General features: G+C 37.2%; 1 protein-coding gene across 1 annotated transcript in view; it reads right to left on the reverse strand.

The window, feature by feature from the left end:
* Positions 1 to 9,395: 9,395 nt before the first annotated feature.
* The window catches only part of LOC311206606 (macrophage mannose receptor 1-like), a 33,104-nt gene continuing 17,134 nt past the window's right edge, over positions 9,396 to 25,365 (reverse strand). The window contains exons 19-30 of the mRNA XM_084282058.1: positions 25,006 to 25,106; positions 24,478 to 24,620; positions 22,959 to 23,073; positions 21,769 to 21,917; positions 20,160 to 20,262; positions 19,013 to 19,245; positions 17,194 to 17,359; positions 15,709 to 15,861; positions 14,927 to 15,043; positions 13,330 to 13,497; positions 12,653 to 12,694; positions 9,396 to 12,230 (exon numbers count right to left, since the gene is read on the reverse strand). Coding sequence (XP_084138184.1) covers positions 11,986 to 12,230; positions 12,653 to 12,694; positions 13,330 to 13,497; positions 14,927 to 15,043; positions 15,709 to 15,861; positions 17,194 to 17,359; positions 19,013 to 19,245; positions 20,160 to 20,262; positions 21,769 to 21,917; positions 22,959 to 23,073; positions 24,478 to 24,620; positions 25,006 to 25,106 — 1,735 coding nt within the window. The 3' untranslated portion in view covers positions 9,396 to 11,985. The remainder of the gene's footprint in view (positions 12,231 to 12,652; positions 12,695 to 13,329; positions 13,498 to 14,926; positions 15,044 to 15,708; positions 15,862 to 17,193; positions 17,360 to 19,012; positions 19,246 to 20,159; positions 20,263 to 21,768; positions 21,918 to 22,958; positions 23,074 to 24,477; positions 24,621 to 25,005; positions 25,107 to 25,365) is intronic.

Below are 25,365 nucleotides of genomic sequence, written 5' to 3' on the forward strand. Positions count from 1 at the left end.
AAGTCATTACATACTGACAGATATCTGAGGAAACCAGTCCCAGCGCTGGGGCTGCAGGCAACATGTTTCAGGGATGGAAGGGCCCACATGGGAGGCTTGCACCCAAGGGTCATATCACAGCTGCCTAGCCCAATGACCCAAGAGCATTTGAACCTCAATATTTTGGCTGAGGTACAAAAGGCTAACGTATGCTCCATGACTGCTGATTTATAGATACACTCATCAACCTTTTGTACTGCCCTTTAGCAGCTTCTCACTAACTGAACCTCAGTAACCATTAGAAATAATCAGCATACATCTTTGGACTATTGTTTAAATACACAGCTCGTGTAAGAAAAATTAACTTGTCCAGTCGTATTTCCTGGATATCAGTATATAGTTCTAAAAATAACTTGAAAAATCCCTGTTCTTTATATTATCTTTGTGATGGGTATTGTTTTCTTCCCATGCTTTATCACTTTTTACTTCCGTATTAAAAAATAAAATAAAATAAAATGCTTTCCAGAAAGAAATGTTTCAAAATATTTTCCATGGGATAATACTTCTATTTTCTACACCTTTTAAATCTTTTCTTTTTATGTTAGCTCTCTACCATATCTAAGTGTGGGATTTGACTTGAATATATGAGAAACTCATTGAAGCAGAAAGGTTAGCAGAAAGATGTATTTAAGGCTGTTTTCTTCCCCCACTAACTGTAGATTGATGAGGTCCAAAGCTTCATATTAAATATTAAATAACAATGGTTTATGTCAGCTGAAAAAAGTCCGTATGTCAGCTAGCTGCCCAACACTGATCCATGCCCTGACCAATCTGTCCGTCCATATGGAGGTGGGAGAGTTGTAGTAATTCAAGTTTCTTCTTTCTTCATCAGCCTGAAAAGAAGACTCTGTCATTAGTCCTTTCTTCACACACCTGCCATCTGCAATTGTATCATACCTATTTTCTGGAAGAGGAAGGAAATTCCATAATTAACAGCAGAGAAGACAAAGACAGCAGACATTCACATGAGCTGTTACCAAAGGATTTTTTTAACTATGAAATGATAAAAAGATCTGTAGGGCTCTTTTTTGTTGTTGTTGTTGTTTTGTTTTGTTTTGTTTTTGTTTTCCTTTTTTTTCCTACTTTTATTTCCTGGGCAGTTACACACAGGAGAGTTCCTATAAAGAGTGAAAGGAACTCTGTGAGCTGCTCTAAGGAATGACTTTAATCTGAAATGGTTTCCAGATTTCTGTGTTATGAGGGGCATCTAAATCTATCACAGTTCTTCCAGGCATATTCTGAGCATTGCGATATCACTGCAATGCAATTTATTCTTCTGTGATGCCTTTTTGGGGTTTGAATTCACAACCGTCTGGGAACAGAAGATGTTTTGCCTAAGGCGCAGCTATCAGTGCAGTTTACCTACTTCTCAGGACTGTCTAATGTATTAGTTTACTTAGCCTGACCTTACCCTGGGCACACAACTTTGGTCACTCTATGCAGAATTGTCTGTTTTGGGGAAAGGCACCTAACCCATACCTAAAGCAATCCATATTTAGGCAGCCAGGGATCTGAGCTTCACTAATGAGCCTGAAAAGAGCTGCAGCGGTTATGGTCGTATTTTCAATTTATGGTTCAGAATTGCAGGACAAGTGCTGATCATGAGCACACAGTTAGACCAGCCTCCCTCTTGCCTTTTCTCTTTCTCTCTCATCTACTCCTTGCTGCACGGACAACAGATGAGAGATGGAGAGTGTCCTCAGATAAGATAAACTGGGCACTTTGGGAACTTTGAAGAAGTGTAGCTTCAACTTCTTTTACTTACTGTTGGTCTTCCTCAAACATCTCAGTCGTTACAAACAAGATGGACAGTAACCTGCAGCCACTGGCTATATGTAGAAACATGCATTTGACAAACAACTGTGAAATGAGCTGGTGGTCTCCAAGCAGATTTCCATGAACAAACCAGAATCACTACAGTGATTAAGAAAATTTTGTACTGCACAAAGCTGCCCTGATTTTCAACTTATCCGGACACAGGAAAAGTGTAGTCTTTCTGTTCCTACACCTGCACTTATGCAACTTATCAGGCCCTCCTCCCTTCCAGGCAAACCACACATCCTGTAACTCCCACACCTGCATAAAATGATGGTGTTGCAAAGTCTAACTGACATCTATAAAAATGTTTTCAGCTCCTCGAATATAAGGCCTCATGTCATGACACTTAGAATTACAGAATTGCTCAGCTGACCTGAAATATCTGTAGAAAGCTGGTAAGCCTTGGCCAAAACTTTAGATTTGAACCACAGCCAGTTCCCTACTAAAGGACTATCCAAGGCAACATACTCTGCAGCCAATGTCTTCAATTAACACTTATCTCTAAACACACATCTAAGTAGGCACTTCATCAAGACATACATTTGCAGATGCTATTTGTATCTGTAAACATTCGCTGCATGTATGGGGTGCTTTGAACTTAGCTGAATTTCCATATTTCCAAAGCCAATGTGCATGCAAAATCAGTTTGGGCTCCTGCCCACATTTTTAGAAATCTTGCCCTTTTTGTTGGCAGCAGCACAGTCTATCAAACGTAAGTCTGTTTTGGAAAGCTTCAGTGAAGAATTCATTTTCTTGTTATTTTGCATGAGACAGTGTCACTGCATTCATGAACATAATTCTTCACATAAAACAAATGCTTGCACTATTTAAAGTACTTTTCACTTCAGTAACATTTTGTCAGCTGCTTCACTATATAAACATATAAACACCTGAAGATGGGCAAGGAGTTGCAAGATCATTTCTTATACCATGAACATTGATTAGCTCTGCAAAAGATGTGCACAACATTGCATAAAACAGTATGGATTAAAGATCAAAACGAAACATGATATGTGGGCTGCAGAACAACTCCATGCATTATTTTCAAAACTGTATATAGCTTTATATAGCTTTTTTAAAAATAAAAATAAATAAAAAATAAAAATAAATAAATTATTATTATTATTGTTATTATTATTTGATTAGCCTTAGCACTTTAAGAATTGGCTGGAGTACTCAGAAACATGTACAATTCTCAGTAAACTCTACCTTATAAAGGATAGGGTTTCAGCATATCAAAAAACAGCATGAGGAAAAAGAGGAACCAAAGAATTCAGGCATAACCTAAATTTCTAGAAAGGAAAAGACAGGCATCACAGTCAAGCTCTAAGGAAAGAAAGGTAATTAAGATTATGTAGAATGGGAAGGTGTACTGACAGCACGTTTATGGACAAATTTTGTGCTATTTTAAATGTTAACTATTCAGATAATAACAAAATGAGAACTTAATAAGTTATTAACTGAAATTAAAGAGTGCCCATGAAGAGGCATTACTGCAGAGCTGCCTATCCTGTGAGTGGATGATGCATATGTCCCTCACCCACACCAGCAAGCGTTCTCCCAGAGGGTGTTTTAGGCCCAGTTTTGCGTGTACAGCATTCAAGTGACCGTTCCCACAAGGCAGTTTGGATGCAGCCACTGCCAGCCTTGTCTGCAGCAACCACAAGTTTATTACTGGCATACATCTGGACCACTCTAGCCCAGCTGTCCCAAGGAGCTGGTGACATTAAAAAGCACACAGACATTATTAATAAATAAGCTTTGGATATGTTGCCTGGGGACATGTGAAATCACTATAATTGTCAGAAATTTTATAAGATGATTTTATATCTGTCAGCAGCTGCTTAGTTTTAGCTGACACTGCCTTTGGGCAGGACTTTTTCAGTTCCCTGTTTCTATTATGAATATGATAAAGGGTTCATATTGGTAGAATATATACATCTCTAAGATCTTTAACCTTTAAATTATATCATGCTGCCTAACACTTACCATGGCATTATATGGAATAAAATCCTTTCACATTTTTCTTTCAGTCATGTCCAGAACAAAAGAGAGTATGTTTATCCTAAATTCTAAAATAAGATTTTTTTGGAGCTTAAAAACCTGAAGTGATACACAGAACAGAGCTAGTGTGACATGAAAATGACAGATCACAGTACAAGAACAAAATGTGTTTTTGTATGAAAGATTTATATACCGATTTTTTATGACTATGAAGTGAAATGCAATGTTATCAGCTAAGAGCTTGACATTTCCAGCACTACAAAAGATTTTCACAGATGCTGTGTATTCAGAATTATAATTGCTATTCTTGAAGTTATCTAGATGAACTTCACAATTTGACTCTCTCTGAGTGATGTTACTACTGTGTACAGGCTAGAATAGGTGGGTAACTGCTTCACATAGCGTGTGGGTTTCACAATTTTTATCCCAGGATTAAGCTTAGATAAGACTCAATATCCTGTAACATAATCATAGGGATAGTTTTTTGGTTAGCATGCAAACTGTAAAACTGCTCAGGCAAAATGAACAATTTCTTCCAGGAGAAAAGCACTTTGTTTTTGACTGTTCATAGTACAAGTACCTTCATCCATCAGAAGCTTTATTTACTTGTCATGGAATGATATTCCTTTTTTTTTTTTCTTTCTTTCTTTCTTTTTAATGACAAAAATATTCTCTAATCAATCTCTCAGAAGCAATTTCATTTAGATTACTGTGTATGACTGAAGTCTGCCAGGGCTTTGTTACTTCTTGAGAGTAAGAAGAACTACTTACTGCTACTGATCTCATGAAGATGTATCAATGACATTATGCTTCTTCTGAATGCTTTAGACAAGTGCAAAGATCATCTTTGACTATGGGAAAGAATGATATCTTTGAAGTTCTGAAAAATCTAACTTCTAGACTTCTGAAACTAATGCTACTTCTACATGCTCAGTTGAAAATCAGGCCTCCTTGACTGGAATCTGATTTTAAAATCAGTAATATTTCCTGGTATATTTTCTACAAAAAATAGTATGGTAAAATGTATTGTGTATGTTCAACCCATAATTAATTAATTTGAAGTCTATATGAGATCAAGTTTGAAGAGTCTTGATTTTAGACAGACAAGAGATATAACAATCTCAGTTATGACTTCAGCAATATTTTCTTGAATTTCTGTAGTTAATTTTATTAGATGTCAATAAATACAAGCATATTTTGGTGTCTTTTTAGATCATTTAGGACATCCGTCTATCTTTAGGTGTAAGTTCTCAAGCCAGCTCACTCACCATAACTTTCAGATACTACTTAGAATATTTAAATCTTCACTTACAACAAATTATATAGTTTAAAAAAAAAAAAAAAGCTGCAAACTTAATTATTGCAATGACTCACTATATTTCAGATCACAAAAATGCTAGAGATGTCATTTTGAAGTAATAATTATATTTAAATCAATCAGAAAGGTCTCCTACATAGTTAGAAAACCATAAAATAAAACAGCTCTTCAATAGCCTTATATATGTAGTTATGTAGTTTTGAAGAGAGATTTTGTGTTGTTGCACATTAAGCTTCCACAGAATGCTGAGATGCTAAATATTCCCACTGAATTATTATTAAAAAAATAGGAATAAAACACTTATGACTTCTAGAGTGTGTAAGTGTTTTCTCTTCTCCCCACCCCAATCTATGATGATAATTTATCTAGATTGCAGGATCAACCAAAATCCTTTAATTACTCATAGGCATTGAAAATATGGGAGCATCAGCTCAGCTTTCCATATTGGTTGAAATAGTAATCATGGCCATAGAAGAGAATCCAGAAAATGCAGGTAAGAAAGTACCAGTGATCCCTAACAGGTAAAGATATATGTATTTTGAAATTAATATTCTTTTATAACCAGACCTCTCGTTTGCTACATAAAAGTTGCTTGCTTTAAACCATTGGTAGAAACTATAGATTTGACAGTGTTGCCCCAAAAGGGCTCTTGTATGAGCCCTGCCCTGAACAATCCAGGGTATGGCTTCACTGCCAAGCTGCTCTGAGCAAAATGTTGTGCAGCAGACTGGGAATAGATCCTTGCACATCTGCAATCTTGATAAGCACTCCCCTCAGTGGCAAATAAAAGGTGCTGCAGCTTTTTAGGGCATCAGCATCTTGAGGAAGCCACTTATGGTCTGCACAGCAGATCCAGTTATCTGAGCTGGCCCAGAGCCACCTTGTTCCCATCTGTAAGCCAATGCCTTGTGACCAGGTTAATCTGTGTTAATCACTGAGAAGGCTGCCACATGAACCATGCCTTCACACCTCTTGCACCTGAAGGGGCTGCATACATCCATACCTGCTCTCATTGGCAAACTCACGTAGCAGAATGACACTCACTTTCTGTCAAGAGCCTAATCAAGAGCAGACCGTGAGCTTGAATGGACAGACAGCTTTCCCAGAAACATGGTAAAAATTTTAAGAATATTTTAAAGCATGAGTTAAATAATTATTTTACCCCACTACTATCTCTGATCATTTTTTAGCATTCACTGAGCTGCATGGGGTTTTTCCCATACTAGATCTTTAGCTCATATTATGTACAAACAAATTTATGAAATAGACTGGTTATTGTAGGTATGATTACAAAGTTCTGGCATTCTTTATCAGTAACTGCATTTATTGCTCAAATTGGCATTAAAGCAGTTGTTTCATTTCAGGTATTTTTAAATACAAAATTCTATAAGGACTATTTTTACTAATATTTAGAAGAGACACATTTCTTCATTTTCTTGGCACTTACAGTTCCTGATGAAGCCCAAACACTGATGCAGAGAGTGATGCAGGAAACATCCATAAACTAAAATGCAGAATGAACTTCATAAAGAGTACATAGTATCTGGCTTTTGAAATTAAATACAAAACTGAGGACTATTGTGCAAGGAAGGACTGATCAGAGAAAGTTTCCTCTAATGAAACCAACAGTAAAGGATAATATATATGTATAAGTACCACTTTTCTTCATGAAAAGGTGTGACTCAGGGTTGTATTTCTTAAAACTCAAAATAAACTCTGATTTAACCAGCATAGTCTGCCATGGGGATACTTACAAAAAGAGAAGTATATTTTCATGAAAAATGCTTTCTTTTTAAAGTTGTCAACTGAGAAACAGTGAGTCAAGCTATGTTGGCATGAGCCAGGGAATTCAGCAAGATTATGGAATGTCTTTAAATGTGAGGGAGAAAACAATAGGCCTCTTCAGAGGATTTCTACCAGAAATTCTCCAGAATTCTACCCTCTTATGACCATTAGAAAGTCTTATAATATTTTGACACTCTGCAAGCTATGCTACACTGGCCAAAGCTGTTCATCCTGTCAGGCATTTAATAGGCAGGTGTTGTTAGAATAGAAATGGAAATCCTGGAATTGTAAGGAAAACATAAAGGACTGCTGTCAGAAATTGTTATGATACATGTGAAGTTTCAGAACATCCAAAAAGATTCCAAAGAAAGAAAAGATAATTAAGCATGCTGAAGAAATACTAAATGCTTTTCTATTTCAATACTGTTGTTTTTTTTTTTTTTTGTTTTGTTTTGTTTTGTTTCCTCTGCTGGCTTATTTATATAGCAAAATTTTGTATCATAATTCACTGAGGGTATTTCTAGCCTGTTGTTAAGTCTCTATGTGGATTTTTTTCCTGTTCCATGCAAATCATAGTATATCACCTCACATTTATTGCACATTAAAAATTGTCTATTTGAGGATTTACAATGGACTTTCCTACCTGCCTCCTCATGGCTGATTCATCCTTCTCATTCCCTCCACTGAACACAGGACTCATACACCAAATACACCTTTTCTCCTCCCCGTTCATCTTGCTCTCTCCCCACCCAGCAGGTAGAACCCAAACTGGCCAGATCTTGTAGGTGAAATTACCAGCAACTTTTCCTCAGATCAAGCATGTCCCAGGACACCAAATGTGTTGCAAAAAAGCCCACACAATTTCTCTATACCTCTCTAGGAGAAATCTGTTCCTTGACATCACTCCAGAGACTTCCCCACAAATCTACTTTCTGTTTCTCTCACAAAAGCCCTGGTTTCTACTTGCACTAAAGACTCCCTCCCAGTGTCAACTCTGTTACGATGCTACAGAGTGCTGCCCCCAACCTGTGCACACTCACTGCTCTCAATGAAGAAGCCATCTCTTCATCATTCCGGATGGCTCTGCCCTCTGAAAACATCAGGAGCCAGTGCAAGGTATGGAGGGAGCCTCCCTTCCCCAGCTGTGGCCTTTCCAAAGAACATAGAGTACTCAGGCAAATTGGGAACAAACACAAATATATCTTGGGTAGCTCCTGCTTAAAGCATGCTCATTCCCCCGTTGCTTCTCCATAACCAGGAGTCTTCCAATTCCATTGCAGTATCAAAACAACCTTTGAACTCTCTGCACTCCAGCATTTCCAACATCCCTGCCATGCCAAGACACTGGGACTGGCCAGCCTTGCTTGGCTCTCCCAGCTGGTCAGATCCATCCTCTTATCAACCCAAGTCTACGTTTCTCACTGCATGTACTCCTCTTCTTCCCATTACTGAACATTACTTCCTCCCACCTCTGGAAGCTCTGTCCCATCATTAGCCACTTCTGGTGGACCATGGAACAGATAACCCTACAAGTATGTTCCTGAGCATTGACTACAAAGGAGAGTTATGTCAACAAGTTCTGAAAGTAGGTTAAATTAATTTCATCTAACTGCTTGAGTGAGAAGGCTGGATAAAAAAATACAGTATAACACTCACGTTGTGTGAATTCTCCTGAAATGGGAGTAAATATTTTCTCAGAGGAACCAGAACTTTTAAGCATATTCTTAAAACATTTTAAATGACATTGTTTATCAAATATCATATTAAAAGTTGTGCCCCACAGAACATCCGAGAAGGAGGAAGGCTGGATATGTCAGATAACCGCACAGCAGAGAAGAGAGAAAATGAACCCAAACTTTTCCTGTGTCCATTTATGGTGACATCAGGGAAAGTTTATGCTTATGGAGCAGTTCAAACCTGCAAAATCTGCCTCTTGCCCACTGGAATCTCACCTGAAGGCACAAATTAATTTCACAACTGTCTATCTATTCAGTACAGCACATGAACAATGTTAAACTACACTATCTTTTATTGAGGCAAACTTTCAAATGTCAGGAATAAAGAAACAGTGAGACGATGGCAAAGACAAATCACTACTAGAATTTAAGAACATGGTAGACTAAGAAAAATAGGTGGTTATTTTGAGTACAGAACCTTAAGATTATCATCTCTCCTTTCTGTTATGTCACATTTAGGATAAATTGTTCTATTTAAGAAGACACAAACTTTTACTTATAACCAACCTTTCAATGACTATTTAATGAATCAAAGTAGAACAAAAACTTATTTACATGTATTTCATATACAAGTAAAATATTTTAATTTAAACATGATTAAAAATTGTCAAAAGATTACAATATTTTAAAATGTCAAATTAAATATATTCTTGAGACTACGATCTTTGAGTCATTTGATTGTTTATGTTTGGCACCAAAAAAAAATGAAAATGTTTAAAATATTTTTACATATAGGAACCAACTGTTTATTTTCAAGCTTTCTGAACACAGAGGATACACTCGTATAAAATGCAGTGCTATCAGCTCAGTCCTGATGGAAGTCTGGAATTAAATTTACAGGACTGAATCAGACTTTGACAGGCAAAATTCAGTGAGAAATTATGAAAGCCTTTCTAATAACAAGCTTCATTAGACTTTGAAAAAAAAAATGGCCTAAAAAGGTACAAAATCTTCACTGGTATTGGAGATATCAAGAACAAATTTTACACAGTTTTGTCAGCTGTGTATTAAGTACCCTGCCCGTTCTCCCCCTTTCCTTTGAAATTCCTATTCTGTTATTTAAATGAGAACGTATTTCTATTCACAATACACTCATACTTCTTATCATAGCTGATCATTCAATGCATTCAATTCAACTTTATAAGTTATATAAAGAGGAAAATGTGTTTATTCAGGTAAGACTGGAATTTTACAAAAGACCAACAGAATAAGATTTAATAATACTTTTGTGATGAGATACTCTGAAGTATCGTATCATTCCTATATTACAGGTATGTGCTGTAGAATTAAATATCCCAGTATGAGAATGCATGCTATCTGCATTTTGGAGCTTTCTGACCTGAATTTATACAACACCGACCCAAAGAAAAATCAAATCTGAATGAGGTTATTGAAAGGCCAAGGATCCAAAGATAGCTTTTCCATCTTCAAGGACAACCTCCTTAAACTTCAAGAATGGTTTCTCCCAATATGCAAGACACAAAGTAGGCAGGGCAGCAAGCAGGCCTAGCCCCATGGGGAGTTTCTGATTGAGCTGAAACTCAAAGAGCTCAAAGTGTATGGAAGGTGAAAAAGGCAACAAGCTTCCAAGAACACAAGTAGGGACATGTCCTGGACACACTGGAACAGAACGAGGAAAGCTAAAGCTCAACTGGGTTTCAAACTAGGGTAACACAAAGGATTTCTGTGGGTACCTCAGCAGCAAAAGGAACATGCAAGCCCATAGCTGAATGGGGCAGGAGACCTGCAAGACATACGGCTGAAGTATTCAATGCTATCAACCATTTCTCACACTTCCCAGGTCTCTAGTTGGCAGCAGATATTAGGGAAGAACAGTACAACCCATGGTGCAGAAGGATTGAGTTAGGGATAAGGTTAGCTGTACCTATAGACGTCCACAGGACCTGAGGGAATGTATCTGAGGATACCGAGAGAGTTGGCTGTGGTCACAGGGCATCTGCACTCTGTCACCTCTGATAAGTCACGATGACTGCACCAGTGACTGGAAAAGTCAGATGTCACACCTTCAAAACAGGAATGATGAAGGATTTGGAAGCTACAGTGTAGTCAGCCTCTCCTCAGTCCTTGGGAAAATTATGGAACAATTCTCTTGGAAGCGATTTCCAAGAACAAAACAGACAAAAAAGGGGGAATGGAAAGAGCCAGAACTCAGTTATAAAGGGCAAATTATGCCTGGCCAAACCAATTACTTCCTATAACAAAATTATTGTCTGCAGTCCCCAGAAAAGGAAGTAAGTAGTGAATGTCATTTACCTTGATCTCAGCAGGACTTTCAAAATCCTCTGTCTTAATATAGTGGGTCGACTGCAAGTTGGGTGAAAAACTGCTTGGCCCAGCAGGTCTAAAGGGTAATATATTGTCAATGATTTGAAGTGTATCCTGCACCTGAAGGGGTATGACTCCATGAAGCAGTAAGTGCTGGAACTGGGTGGTGGAAAAATTAAGGGTCTAGCTGAGGGCCACTGAGAGGAGTAGGGGACTTGATATATAGGTATGTGGTAACAGTAAGAATCTGAAAGAGCAGGGAGAATAAGTTAAGGGGAGACCTGAGTCTTGTATTAAACTATAAATATATTAAACTATATTTTTTTATAAACTATAAACTATAGAGAAAAGATGCAGCCAAAATTTTCACAGAGGTGTGCAGTCTTTTGCTGTGCAAAAGTGAAAAGGCAAGGGAAATTCAAATGTGGAAAGCCATCTTCAGCAAGAGTGTGGATAAGCATGGGAGCTGGCTCCCTAGCTGGGGTGAGGAGCTGGTCCTGCTTCAAGCAGGGATGTGCGCGAAGTGAGCTGGGAGATCCCATCCGACCCATGCAATTCTGCCAGCCTGTGATCAGTGGACATCAGTAGTGACATTTTCAGGATTTCTACAGATCTGGAATTACTTTTTGGAGACTGTTAAGACATTTATTCTCACAATTGCCTGTGACGAGTATGGGTCTCCTCATGCCCCAAAGTGATGCAGGACCCATACAGAGACTGGAACAGCCCGAGTGTTCCTTTACACAGCGTAGCTCCAGGGTCATAAGCATGTCCTACAGTCCTGCCAGGTAATACTGTCTGAGAGCAGATCCAGAGTGTTGCAAGATTGTTTATTCCTGCTAGTACATAAGGCAAGAAGCAACCTGTGCAAAATGAACTAGAGTTTCCATAGAAGAAAATCACTTTAACTTAAGAATTCTGACATTCCAGTGCTTTAATTCATTTCCAAATCAGTCCTTAGTATGAAACAGTAATTCATTTCCAAGTTTGTCCTGATTATTAAACCATTGCCTGTTCATTTTCTTCAATATTGGTCACAAGACACCTTGATTCATGAGTTCCAGGGTCAGCATCACCACAGTATATAGTATTGTCAAAACTGGCTGTAATTGTTTTCTGTTCTTGTCTTTTCTTATAGAAAAAATAGACTGTAAGGCCAGTTCCTGCTAGCAGTAGGAAGATCAGTATAACAATCATCACACTTAAACTATGTGAGGATGAAGCAGCAGCTTCTCTTTTTGATGCTATGAAAAACAAAACAGAACAGTTACCACAAATGAACAGAGACTGCTATTGTGTACAACAAACATTTTCCTGTGTAAACCAGCTGGGTGAACTATAAAAGTACAGAACAATCATAACCACACTTAAAATCAACACCCAGTCTCAAAGGGCAGAGCAAAATTGGGCTCAATCTGTCCTACATTTCTTTTAAAAGTAGCATTATATTGTACCCCACTTTATTCAGAAAATAACAAAAATATCAATAAGCCACCCAGTTTGAAAGAAAAAATTCTTTTTTTCAACAAGTTTAAAATAAAATCATCAGTGATAGTTAGATGGGTATTTCAATGAAACTCATCTAGAGGCAATTTTACTTGTAAATAATGAATGCATATAAATTTATTGAAATTTCTTTTTAATATGCTTATAAAAAACAACCTACCTTTATTGATGGATGAATCATGGGTTGGTTCAACTTCAATAACTTTAAAATTAAAATATGGATATATTATACAATGTTCACAAACAACCATTCAAAGACTAAGTACACAGTATATAGTTATTACTTTGTGTTCCTATTAGATTTTACATAATACAGATTAATAATATATGAAAGCATTTTCCCTGAGAATTCACAATAATTTAATCAAGTATTCTTATTTAAAATGTTTGTTATAACAACCCCAAACTTTTGTCTCACTGTTAATTGCTTTGAGCACTTTTACTGTTCAAAGTTTTCACACCTTCATGGCACCCATCCTTCACATAGAGGAATTCAATGTTTTATACTTGAAAAGCATTTTTACATATGAAAACTTTTAAGATATACTTTTGTTTTCCTCCCTCCCTTGCTTGTGATTCAGTCAATTCCATGCAGGTCTGGCTGGCTGGGTCTTACAAAGCTTGTGAATTACTCCATTGACAACATGTGGAGAACAAACAAAAAAAAAATCCCCAACATTATTCTTCTGTTCTTAACAAAAGTTACTCTTGGCTTTAATACAGAGGCACATGCATCAACATCAACACATAAAAAGTACCCAGTGTATGATTAGTTTGACCAGCTATATGTTAACTGCTACTTCTAAAATAACGCGGTAAACATAAATCAGAACTTACTTTTGGGGATTTTGCAAATAAAATTCTGGTCAACGGAGCAGTAATAGTTCCTCCAGGTTCCACTTGAGACATCCATATCAACACAGTGTTCATCAAAAATTACTGTAGGCTCTCCTTTCTCCCAGTTGACATATTCTACCACACTTCTGTCTGCCCATAACCATTCCCCTAAAATTAAGAGTATTAAATTGTAAGTGAATGAAGTAGGGAATCAGTTCTAGTCTACCAGGCCCAATGACATTGCATACCAAATTTATTATTGATTAATCTATCATCACAGAGGACTCACTTTTCACTCTTTTAACAGTCAGAGGTGTTCAGATGGGAATGCACAAAATGTAATGCTCATATGCTGTACACAGACAAAGTTAACTCCATTACCCTCCAGGGCCATGGCTGTTAACAAAGAAAGAAAGAAATGCCCAAGCTGCCTGAGGACTTTCAGCTGAAGTCTGTGCCCAGAACCCACCTATTGTGTTTTTTTCAGAAAAGCAGAGTGCCCACATGAGCCATGCTCTGCAGTTTAAGGATCCAGATTGCTCAGAAAATTTTCTTTACTTGTGGATCCAAGATCACTGAATAATCAATTGCCTTTGCAGTCTGAATCAGATCTCTTTAATAATAACTTTTTGATCCTCTCCTGCTGAGGGCCATCAAGTAGAAATAATTGCCATCTCTGCTCCCTCAGGGTGTGCTTTCATGTCAGGATATCCTATCTGCTCACTGCCACCTGAGTACCACCATCTCCATCCCACTGTCTGCAGCTGCACTTTCCTTTGCCTCTGCTTTCACTGGCATGTAGCAATGTGGAAAGGTAGTGGGCCAGGTCAGGAAAAAAAAACACTTCTTCTGTACTGTTAGTTTTCAGCCTGGCCAACCATGCTACAAGGTGCCCACCATTGTTGATGGGGAGGGACAGAGACTTGGGCAGCCACAGCCAAGGCCAGAGCAGCCCACTTGTTCTGGAGCCCTACCTTCAAAGCCTGCTGTGAAAAACAGGATTAGGATTATAATTATATAGAAAACATTAAATTTGTTTTTACCAACATTTTGAATGAGAAATTTTGAACTGCATTTCCAAATAAATAGCTGAAATATTTTTGGATGACAGCAAAAAGTTCCACCAAAAATTTATGAAGAAAAAGATTTAAAAGAATAGATTAAGAAATATTGCTAGGCAGTTTGTGAGTTGCTATTCTGCTATTCTCTGTTTTGTTTAGAAATAAATTTCAGTTAAAAGCTGCCTCAGTTCTCAATTGTTAGACTTTTTTTTTTTTTTTAAGACTAACTCTGGCTGTCAAGCAATTTTAGTAAGTAAGCAGTTAGTAAGCAATTTAGTTAGTAAGCAGTGCTAAGCTAGAATCTTTTACAGACTGAACTATACTCCAACTACGATAAAGATACAAAAAAAATATAGGCCTTTATCTGGCATATATTGTAAGTATTTTAGCTGAAAAGCTGTTAAACACTTAACAGTTGATTTCTTTGTTTAATCATTTAATATTTAACATATTAGTATTTAATGTTAGTGTTACTTAGAATTCTCCTGTTTAGTTAGTATTTATTTTCATCTCACTATGCATTTTGAAATAATTACCATCAATATTTTTGAATAATCCTATCCAAAACCTTCTGAAGTCACTTGCAAGTGGAGACAGGTACAGTAAAAGGAAGTTCAGTTCAGCTGGATCTTCTATGGAAACTAGAGAAGCACCTAAGATATAAATTAAATATTACATATAATTTCAGCAATATTTTCCACTATAAATTATTTACCTCAGTAAAAAAAACATGATATGATTCATGATCAGATTTTTCATATAGTAGAGAGGCTTGAGAGTAAATTTGCTTAAGCTTAGAATTGATATACACACATAAATCTACACATTATCTCTTGGTTCTGGATTTAAAAATAAAAAAAATAATAAAAATAAAAGTCCCTCCCAAGGTCCAGGACATGTTTATATATTTCTACCTTTTATGAGCTGTCTTCAACCTGATAGGGACTGCAACAAATTGAGACCAAGAATACAAACACTCTACAAACAAGGGTAGGAACTTCAGATGAGGAAGAAAAGACAAAATGCAGAACAGACATCAAAAAGGTCAGATAAAGCAAACAAGAAAATCAACATGGTGATGGATTGAAAAGGGAGGCATAAGTGAAAAAGACAAGTGGACACTTTCAAGCCACCTACCCTAATGGGCAATCAAAAAAGGATTAAAACCTACCCACATTGGTCTCTGAGATGCTTGAATTTTTACAAGAACTAGTGGAAAAATGGAACAATAAGCCAAAAATGAAATTTAGACTGCTACCTGTCACATTATTCTGGGCACAAACAACCTTTAAAATTGACTAATAAAAAAGGCACTTACCCATCTGAATACACATCATGGAAGCATCAGGCCAGCTTTCTTCGGAAGTGGTGTGGACATAGTAGCAATGGCCACGGAAGGGAATCCAAGATCTACCACGCTTTGGTTCAGGACACTTTCCAGGAAGCTGTGGTGGTTCACTAGGGATTAACTCTGTTAAGGAGAGACAGATTTCAGTAGGGCTGTAGAAGACAAGGGTAACATACTGCTGCACCACATATCAGTCTGGTCATTTTGACAGTGATTCCAGTAAAAGAATATTCCATAGGCTCAACTAATAATAAAATAAATAAATAAATAAATAAATAACAGGACTAATCATGGTAAAATAGTAATGTATTCTGGATGGGGCTGTTCTCTGACATGCTAAAGAAGGCTTACTGGAATCTAACTGCAATTGTCTCCAGCTAGGCAATTTAAAACTTCAAAACTTACAAAAAAGAATTAGTCAGTATGCCTAAAGTATCTCAAAGCCACCACCACATGGGGATGGGTTCTCAAAGTGCCATTCATTCATTGCTGTGGTGTGCTTTGCAGCATTCAGATTTCCTATGTTTTTTAAGTATTTTTTGTTCTCCTGCGAATACAGCCACCAAGCAGCACCCTTCTAAGAAATGCAAGAGTGAGGAATGATGAAAAGAGAAGGCACAATGAGCAATACTCCACAGCAGCAGAAGCATGCATGGTATTGGGCATAGCTGGACTGTATTGGTCTGGTTACACTGCCAGTGGCTTGCATCCAGCTGTTTTGTAGCAAGGTCACAGAATCTGTCTGTATCTGTCCCTGTACATACATCTTAAACTATGTAAAAGTAGAAAGAGCAACCTATTGAATGACATGATTAAAGGCAAAGTAGAGCTTAAATGAGCAAAACATTTACAGTGAAGTCTGGTAAAGTGATCATAAATTCCATACATAATTTAAAACATATTTGATAATTAGGTATAATATTTGAACCCCTATGGTACTTCAGTAAAAGTACTTCAAGCAAAATTTCCCAGGATTTTATACTTTTCATAAATATAAATTCATCATTTTGGATGTTTCCATATTTGTCTACCTCCTGGTCCTCTTTCCATCTGCACTTATTGGTTCTGCAAAGTGAAGTTTCTTGTCTCCCAATATTACAGAAGATTATTTGAAATGTAAAATATATTAATGTATTTACGGTTGGGTTAAGGTTGACCAATTCTGCAATCCCTGACAAATAAGGATGCAGAAAATATCCACTTGTGGCATGAAATGTTGCAGTTGACTTTATTATGTGCACGTATTGACTGGCCTGGGAAATGAAATGTGAAGGTCTTTGGAAATCGTTCAAGACAGACTGGATCTAGGTGTTCTTCCTTAACAAAAGCAATAGTTTATAACAAAGCATAAAACTTCTCTCACAATCATTGTGTATGTGCAAAACCTAAATTCAAATAAAGAGAAGAATTTAAATTCCAGCCTCCCTAATCACATTTCTCCTACTGATAACCTACCATCAGATTGTTTACAAACAGATAAAAATGTTTCATTGCAAGATGCTGTCTTCCAAAAACCGTCCAGATCTAGATAGGCACAGGCTCTGTTTTTATTTGGCTCTCCACTGGCCCAGTTATGATACCTGCTCCTCCTTCTATCTGACCACATGTAACGGCCACGAGTCTAAAAGCAAATGACAATAAAGATTATGTCACATACATGAATTAGGTTAAAAGAATATTAAGATTGCTTGCAGGTATGTAAAAGATAGGACAGGTCAGAATCATAGTTTCCTGCACATAATTTATTATTCCTCTGTCATGATTATATAAAAGTCTGGTCCAAGCTTCCACTCTCTACAGTGGATCTTACAGTAAGATACAGTGATCTTCCTGACATTTGTTCACTATTCAACCTGCATTGTTCAATTCACACCATCTGGCTTGTGCAGTAAAGGGACAAAGAGCCTTGTGGTAACAAATATAAATATGTCACAGAAAAAAGTATCAATGGACTCCACATACACACAGAGATCAAATAAAGATTGCAGATAAACTATTCCTAGCTTTCCTCTAACACAAGCTCTTCTATATTAAAAAAAAAAAAAAAAAAAAAAAAAAAAAAAGCAGAAGTTCCACTCAAACAAGAATACTGACTTTGTTTTTCATGTGACACATGCCACAGACCTCTGCCACTTGTCCACTTGTGCTAACAGGACTTGTAATAGGTTTTTAGCTCTTGCAAGGACCAGCTACTAACTGTAAGTACTTTTCTCTCTACAACATGTTATTTTTTCAATGGATTTCATGATTATTTCCAAAACATGACTAACAGCAGTCATATCCATGGCTCCTCTCACCCTGTCCTGTGCAGTCTGACCTCTTCTTCCTGCCACCTTTTAGATGTAGGCTCCTATTCCGTTCTTTGTAACACTTGCTTTCCTGTCCTTTTTCCTTTGAACTCCCTGGCCAAGTGTCATCCCAGCTTCCTATCTAATCCTGGGTTCTCAGTGCCTGCTCTCAATGAAGTTCAACCGTGGTTCCTCCCACATCAGGAACTGTGCCCTCCTTCTGCCCCATGTCTCACCAAGCTCCAGCTAGCTCTACCTCTCCACTCTTTATTTCCTCACAACTCTGTTTCCATAAATATCCAGCTGCATCTTTTTTTTTTTCATGTCCTTTTTATATGCCTTTAGTAAGCGCTTCCCCTTTCAGGCCTTCACGCTCTTGGCTGTTGGCAGCTTTCCCTCAGGCACTGGCATCATCTCTGAAAACCAACCTAATGCATCCCCCCTGCCAGAGGCCTGCTCCTTCCTCTGTGCTGCAGCTTGCCGTCTCTCCTGTTGCTTGGACAACAGTTCATGTTCTTGTACTGCTAGTCTGTAAATTGAAATAATAAAGCTTAAAATAACCTCACAAAGAAACAACTACTTTTAAGCCAAGCTGTTTCTATGGTGAGCTCCACAGAATGTCCTGAGAAATAACTGTGCTGCCACATGTGAGTGCATGGCCCATCCATGGCATAGGAAGCAAAAATTCAAAGCCACTGAAGCCACTAGCTACTGCAGCTGTATCCTTGGTGGCCTTTGAAATGCGGGCTGTGAAAGTTCTGACTTACAATTTGGCCAAATGTTTAGATGTTTAAAACCTCTGAAGTGGAGCCAAGTCAAATACCTTAGCAAAACTTTGATTCCTGCCAAGCAGTCATAGATCTGATCAAGAGCATTCACACCAGAGCCTGCAAGAGTGGATCCTGCAAACCTCTGAGCAAGAAACTGGCTGATCTATGTTGATCTGGAGTACAGGTTTGATTGTCACAAGCGTTTGATGGACTTACTGTGTTGCTGTTAAGACCAATCCATACAGGCTCTCCCTGCTTTAATATTTGTAACCACAGGTAGGATTCAGCATAAGGATCCAGAATGCTGGCAAGTTCTGCATATTGGTCTCTGCAGTTTTTCTGTGCCTCTTCCCAGCTCATTTTGTAGTTGATGACTGCATAGCGGTCATCACCATAATTGTTAAAGCCGAACATTGGGACCGTAGGTTGGGAATTTTGTAGTTTAGGATCTACAACAAACAAACAAAAAATTAAAATAAGAAATAAAAAGAAGAAAGTCCATAGCTATATCTAGGCTAGACGTATCACACTGAAAGAGGATCTATTTTACCATGGTAGTCAAGTAATTGAAGGAAGCTGCAATAACAAATTAAGATGTTTCCCAACTAACACTGCAGTGATGAAGCCATGTTCTCACATTCTGTAACAAACTTTTCTAATTCTTTTTAGAATTACTTTTTAACATAAATATCGGTATCGCTTCTAGGAACGTGCCCAATAAACTCTAGACCTTCCCAAAGTGACTGTGTAAGGCATTAAAGGGAACAATCCTCCCACTTTTTCTGTGATATACTAGTATTTGGTGTATTTCTGATAAGAAAAAGAGTAAGGAAAGTAGCAGAAGGTAAAACTGGCATGCTGTGAGCAAAGGGATACTGCTGCTGATGAAATTGCCCAAGACTGTAAAAAGGCACTTGAAAACTGAAAATCAAGCAGGGCAGATTTTCAAAACAAAGTTGTTGCAGTGCTTTTAAATATAACAGGAGAATTCAGTTTTAAAGAATTTGTCCATATAAAGGCAAAGTACTTCACTGTTCTCTCTGTTTCTCCCCCTCCTGACTGCCAAAAATAGTAAAATACATGATATTCCATAGAGTTGTTTATTATTATTATTATTATTATTATTATTATTATTATTAATGTATTGGTCTGGTACTTAAAATAGGAAAGATCAAGAGGATCAAGAGTTTTTCTCCAGAAAATAAAATGTGTGTTCATTTTGTATAAATGGTTTCTAGTGCAAGTGACACTGTTAAATTAAATTCAATTAAAATAGCACTGAGCATGGGAAGTTAATTTTACCACCAGTTTAAATTAACCACAATAAATTACCTGTACTAGAAAGTATTGAAAGAAAACTCACCAGTGTTTTTCTGGCATATGTAGCTTTTGCTTGCTTTACATTCTTCATCTTTCCATTTCCCTGCCTGTTCAATAGGGTTCTTTATCATATAGACACAGTCATCCTACATGTGAGATGAGATTAATAAGAAAAAGATGTGGAAAAATAGGAAACATTCCTTTTCCTACAGGATATACAGACTCACCTGTCACACACACCTGAGTAAAATTAAGATAATCTGTATGAACTCATATTAGAAATAGTCAGAAGCAGTAAAACGACAACAGTCATTTACAACTCATCCATAGAACAGTTTGTGCTTGGATGATGGAGGGATTGCAAATCACAGCTCCGAGGTAGGGAGAAGCATCTGGGACTACCTGTCCACATGATCTGTGTGTGTGTGTGCATACAGGTAGATGCACATATGCTAGATATGGCACACAGGACATTTGAGCTCTGTTATTTTCCTGGAGGTTATACAGAAACTCTTATCGGGACTATAGCTTGCCTAGAGAGCTAAAACCCTCATTCTGCACCAGTCTAGCACTAGAAACCAAAGATGTTGCTCAGTAGCATATAGGTAGCAAGCAGGAACAATTTCTTGTGAGGGACAATTCCCCAACCCTTTGCACCCCAGGTTTGGTTCTTCTGCTTCCTCCTTTGCCTCCTCCAGTTTTCTGCAGCAGGAAGCAGCAGCTCTCCCTCCCTCATCTCAGCATAACCTCATGCTGTCTCTGACCCCCTCAGAGAAAATAGCCCAGCAGCAAGTGAAGGAAAGTGCATGGGGAACAATTTGTGAAGGGAAATGGGCATAGCCTTCTACAAAAAGCACGTGTGTGTGAGATGGGGAAGTCCTGAAGAGCCTAAAACTGAGCTCTAGCCTGGGTGGCAGTGGAGGTTGGACCTCACAGAGCTGCTTCCTGTTTCAGCAAGACTCAAAACAATTCTGTCATGAAAAAGAGAGAAACTTGGTAAAGCTAGCAAAGGAGCAAAGAAGTGGTGCTATCAATCAGTATTTTTCATTAGCCGTTTTAAAATTAATGAAAAACACTTGGTTTTCTCTTGCAATTAAACACAAAATGGTATAGCAGTGCTGAAAGTTTCAAAGCGTGCAGAAAAGTTTCTGTAAAACTGAGAAAATTTAATAGAAGGTATAGAGGGGAAGAAAATACAAAAGGAAGACCCAGATTCTCCTTTTGAGGGTTGAATTCAATGCATTTATCTTACTAAGCTCAGCACTATGAAATGTAAACTGTACAGTTCATATTTTCCTAGAGAAGTCTAAATGACATTCTCTGTATCACTTAATTATGCAGGTATTGCTATACTATGGTTTATTTGAATCTCCTGATCAGTCATGGTAAAGTAAGGATAATTGCTTGTTTATCTGAGTTTTGCACAATAATTCCAAATATCTGTCTGGATTTATAAATCATGACAAAACAAAGAAGTTGAAGAAAATATCTGAAAGTAGATCTTTCACATTACTGCTTTCCCTTCAGAAGCAACAAGATCATTAAAAAACTTTATAAAGGAAACTTTACAAAAAATATTATTGTAGGTACATATATTCTATTAATCTACCAAAGCTATCGAGAATAAGTGATAACCATAAATTAATGTTTACCTTGCTATAATAACTTCGGGAACCTTTTGCCCAATTTGTGTAGTAAACTGGGCTTCCGTCTGTCCATAAATATACATGCTCCTGATTTATGTCATTCAGTCCAACCCAGGCATCAGTTGCAGCATTTTTTAAGAGGGACATGAGGAAAGCTGAAGGAAAAAGATTAATTGCACAAAGAGGGAAACTGAATTTACCTTTCCCTAAATAGAGCAGTGCCTGGAAAAGGGATGATGATTTTTTCTCTCTCTCTTTTTAAATAAAGAGGTAATTTTATGATGAAAATAAAAATAAGGACAAGGTTTGGTTCATAGAGTTGTTTTCAACATTTTTAGATGAATTTGTGTGCCCACTCTCCTGCATTATTTATCATCTGAAGAAGCAGGGATAATTGTTTTAACAGTATTACAGAAATTACCATCAGGACAGTACACCTTGTCACACAGAAAATGAGTCTACAGACTGCAGTCTATTTTCTTCTTTAGTAATTTCTTTGTTAACCAGATCCAAAGACTCGGTTTCAAAAGAGATACAATGCAAATAAAACTATTTAAGAACTAAGTATGTATGTACTAAGACCTCAGCACGTAGGAAGGCCAAATGCTGTTTCCCTTAGCTCCTGCTTAGACTGACTTTCAAAGACTGTCCTTCCTCTGCTATAGAAAAAAAGGATAAAACACAAACACTGATGGAGCGAGCTAAGAAGTGGTCTACGCAGCCCTCAGCAGACCTGTGGCATGACATTTCCTTTCATTATATGCATTACTTTTCATTCCTTACATTCAGTATTGAAGTTTGAAGCCTCAGTAAAAAATAAAAATAAAAATAAAAAATGTAATAAGCTGAGCTGCAAGACAAGCAGGCTGAGGTCTAGAAGAGCAGAAGGAACAGGGGAACATGGGAACTCCAGTACTGGGGCATTTTATTGTATGACAAGCCCCTAATACAAAATCTTAATATTTGAACAGTATAAATTCCTTTGTGGGTCCTATAGGTCCCCAAAGTTCTGATTTTTAAAGTTAATCCGGACACTAATATCTACACAAACTTTTTTTTCCAACATGCAATTTGTTCATTGAACATGACTTGATATTAATGTGGCATATATTTCAGAAAATTTAATATTTGTTTTAACCTATTTTTCAATGATTATATGAAGTCTCATTCAGTATCAAAAAAATTGTGCTTTATACCTTGTGTTTCCTTTTTTGAAATAGTAGCCAGGTTTCCTCCAAAATTAATACAATTGTTCCGTGCAGCATGCCACGTCAGTGTATCATTTTCATCAAGGCCAAATACTTTAAAACACTGAAAAAGAGAAGTGTGCCAAAGCTATAGTTGGATGGTGTTTCAGAGTTTCCAGTGAAAACATTTCTGTTTGTAACAAGTGAGATAAGTTAGATATTTTATACCAAAAAAGGGGAGATTAGGTGGTTTAACAGTCCTCTGTAGCTTGCTTTAAAGCTCCATATTTTATCATCTCCTTAAAATAAGGAATATGTCAGTCTAACATTTTCAGTAGAAATTAAGCCAAAGTGATGGTTCCTCAGCATTTCAGGGGAATGCCTAAGACCTCAAAAATCAATGTGTAATAGGGATGAGACATTATTGAAGCTAAATATCAAGTGTCAAGCAACCCTAATGTGTTAATTAAAGTTTGCAATAGAAAAGTTAATCAGGAATCTTGGGAGAAAATGGGGATAAAAGACAATGGAGTGCTATCTAAACAAGCAGAGAGGAATGCCTGGAAGCTCCCCTTCCAGGAGGTAAGAAGGAGAGAAACATTTAGGTTGAGTGAGCATCGCAAAAGGGAAAAATCTCTGTCTGTGACTCTTTTCCCCGGAACTGAGAGAGAGAAGGAAAGAGGAGACAGCTTATCAGAGGAGACAGTTTATCTCACACAAAGGAGTTCCATTGAACTTAAATCCTGTTTTGGCTTAGAGAGAAGAAAGAGAGGGGGAAAAGGAGGGAAGGAGAGAAGGACAGAGAGACAGATGAGGCAATGTAATCTAGGATTATCTTTACTGCTAGGTGTATGCTTAACAGCATACACTAGTTGTTTATAGCTTTGTATTAGTGACAAAAATATCTGGGTTTTAAATGTATATACTCTTTTTTCCTGAAATTTTGTCTTTTGAGAAGACCAAGAATGATCTCATGTCATGAATTGTGGTGAAGCTTATAACTGGTCTACTTTAACAAATATTTAGTTGCACAAAGAACCTAAAAAATATGTTCAAAGGAAGGTGCTTTAGTGGTTTAAGAGCCAGTGCATGTTAGGCAAGGAACAAAACAGTGTCCAGGCAATAAATGGCAGCCAGATAAACACAGCAAAGTAAATAAGAACATACAACAGCTTTGCAGTTGCTTCTCCCACACAAGGAAAACCACTCAACTCAACCATCTTTGGTAACATTAAATCATAGCAAAAAAAAAATAAAAAAATAGATGAAGATGAAGCTTTGTTCTTGTATGGCTCATGACCTCTTTCAGAACTGTTGTTAGCCCAATAAAGACTATCTTGATAAAGACTATCTCGATAATCTCGATATCAGAAAACATTTTTAGAGTCATTTATACATATTTTTACATCAAAACGTATTTTATGACAACTAAAAACCCTGCTACAACTTAAAAACTGAACCAAATATGTTTGTTTTGTATTTTTGTTTGTCTGTTTTAAGTACAGTATACTGACTTTTCATACTGCACCTTGTTATCAAAGAGAAGCCAGTCTTCTGGACACCCACCCTTTGGTGGTGGTGTGGTGGGAGCAATAGTTGGGCGAACAGTTCTGTTAAGCCTTTCACAGATGAATAATTCAACACTGCCACAGTTGAGATCATTCCATGTACCTGAAAACAAATTAGAATTAAAGAAAAACAAAACAAAACAGAGACTGGGATAAAAAGTATCCTTTCCTAAAACAAATCCATCATAGGAAGTAGAACTGACTACCATATTTATATTTCTCTCTGCCAGAAACAAAGAATAATTTTTATGTACATTTTCTTTAGAAATATTCACGTTTCCAGCAAAACCGAGAATATTAATATTTTGGCTAAGAACAGAAATATTTCAGTGATTGCAAACCATAACACTGCCAAAGAGGAATTTTAGTTCAAACGTTTAATTCACCTCTCTGAGATCTGATGCAAATCTCTAAGACCCTGACTTAAACATTCAGCTCTCCCAAGCCTATATCACACCATGCAGACTGAATGTTGTTACAGCACACACCTGTTTGGGTATACATGACCACACAGTTTTCATCATTATTTGCAAAGTTGGGTTCATTTGGAGCCCAGGCAACATAGTTGACAGGAGTTCCATCCATCCATCTGAAAGAAGCAATTTAGGGGAATAATAGTTCTTAGTTGAACAGAGTAGTATTTCTTTGTAAAGGACATACTAGAGCTTGATATTTTGTTTCTTGTATCCTAGTGTACCAACATGTGTTGTTCTCTGGTAAAAGGAAAGCAAGACCTTTCACCTGGAATCACTAAAAAAATCTTTATGTCAGCTACCTATTCTATTGACCTGGAACTGGTCTCAACTAATTAGCTGGTGGTTGCAGCCTTCTTGGCCTCTGAGCATTGA

Source organism: Netta rufina (assembly GCF_964035555.1).
Source record: "Netta rufina genome assembly, chromosome: 2".
Lineage (NCBI taxonomy): Eukaryota > Metazoa > Chordata > Aves > Anseriformes > Anatidae > Netta > Netta rufina.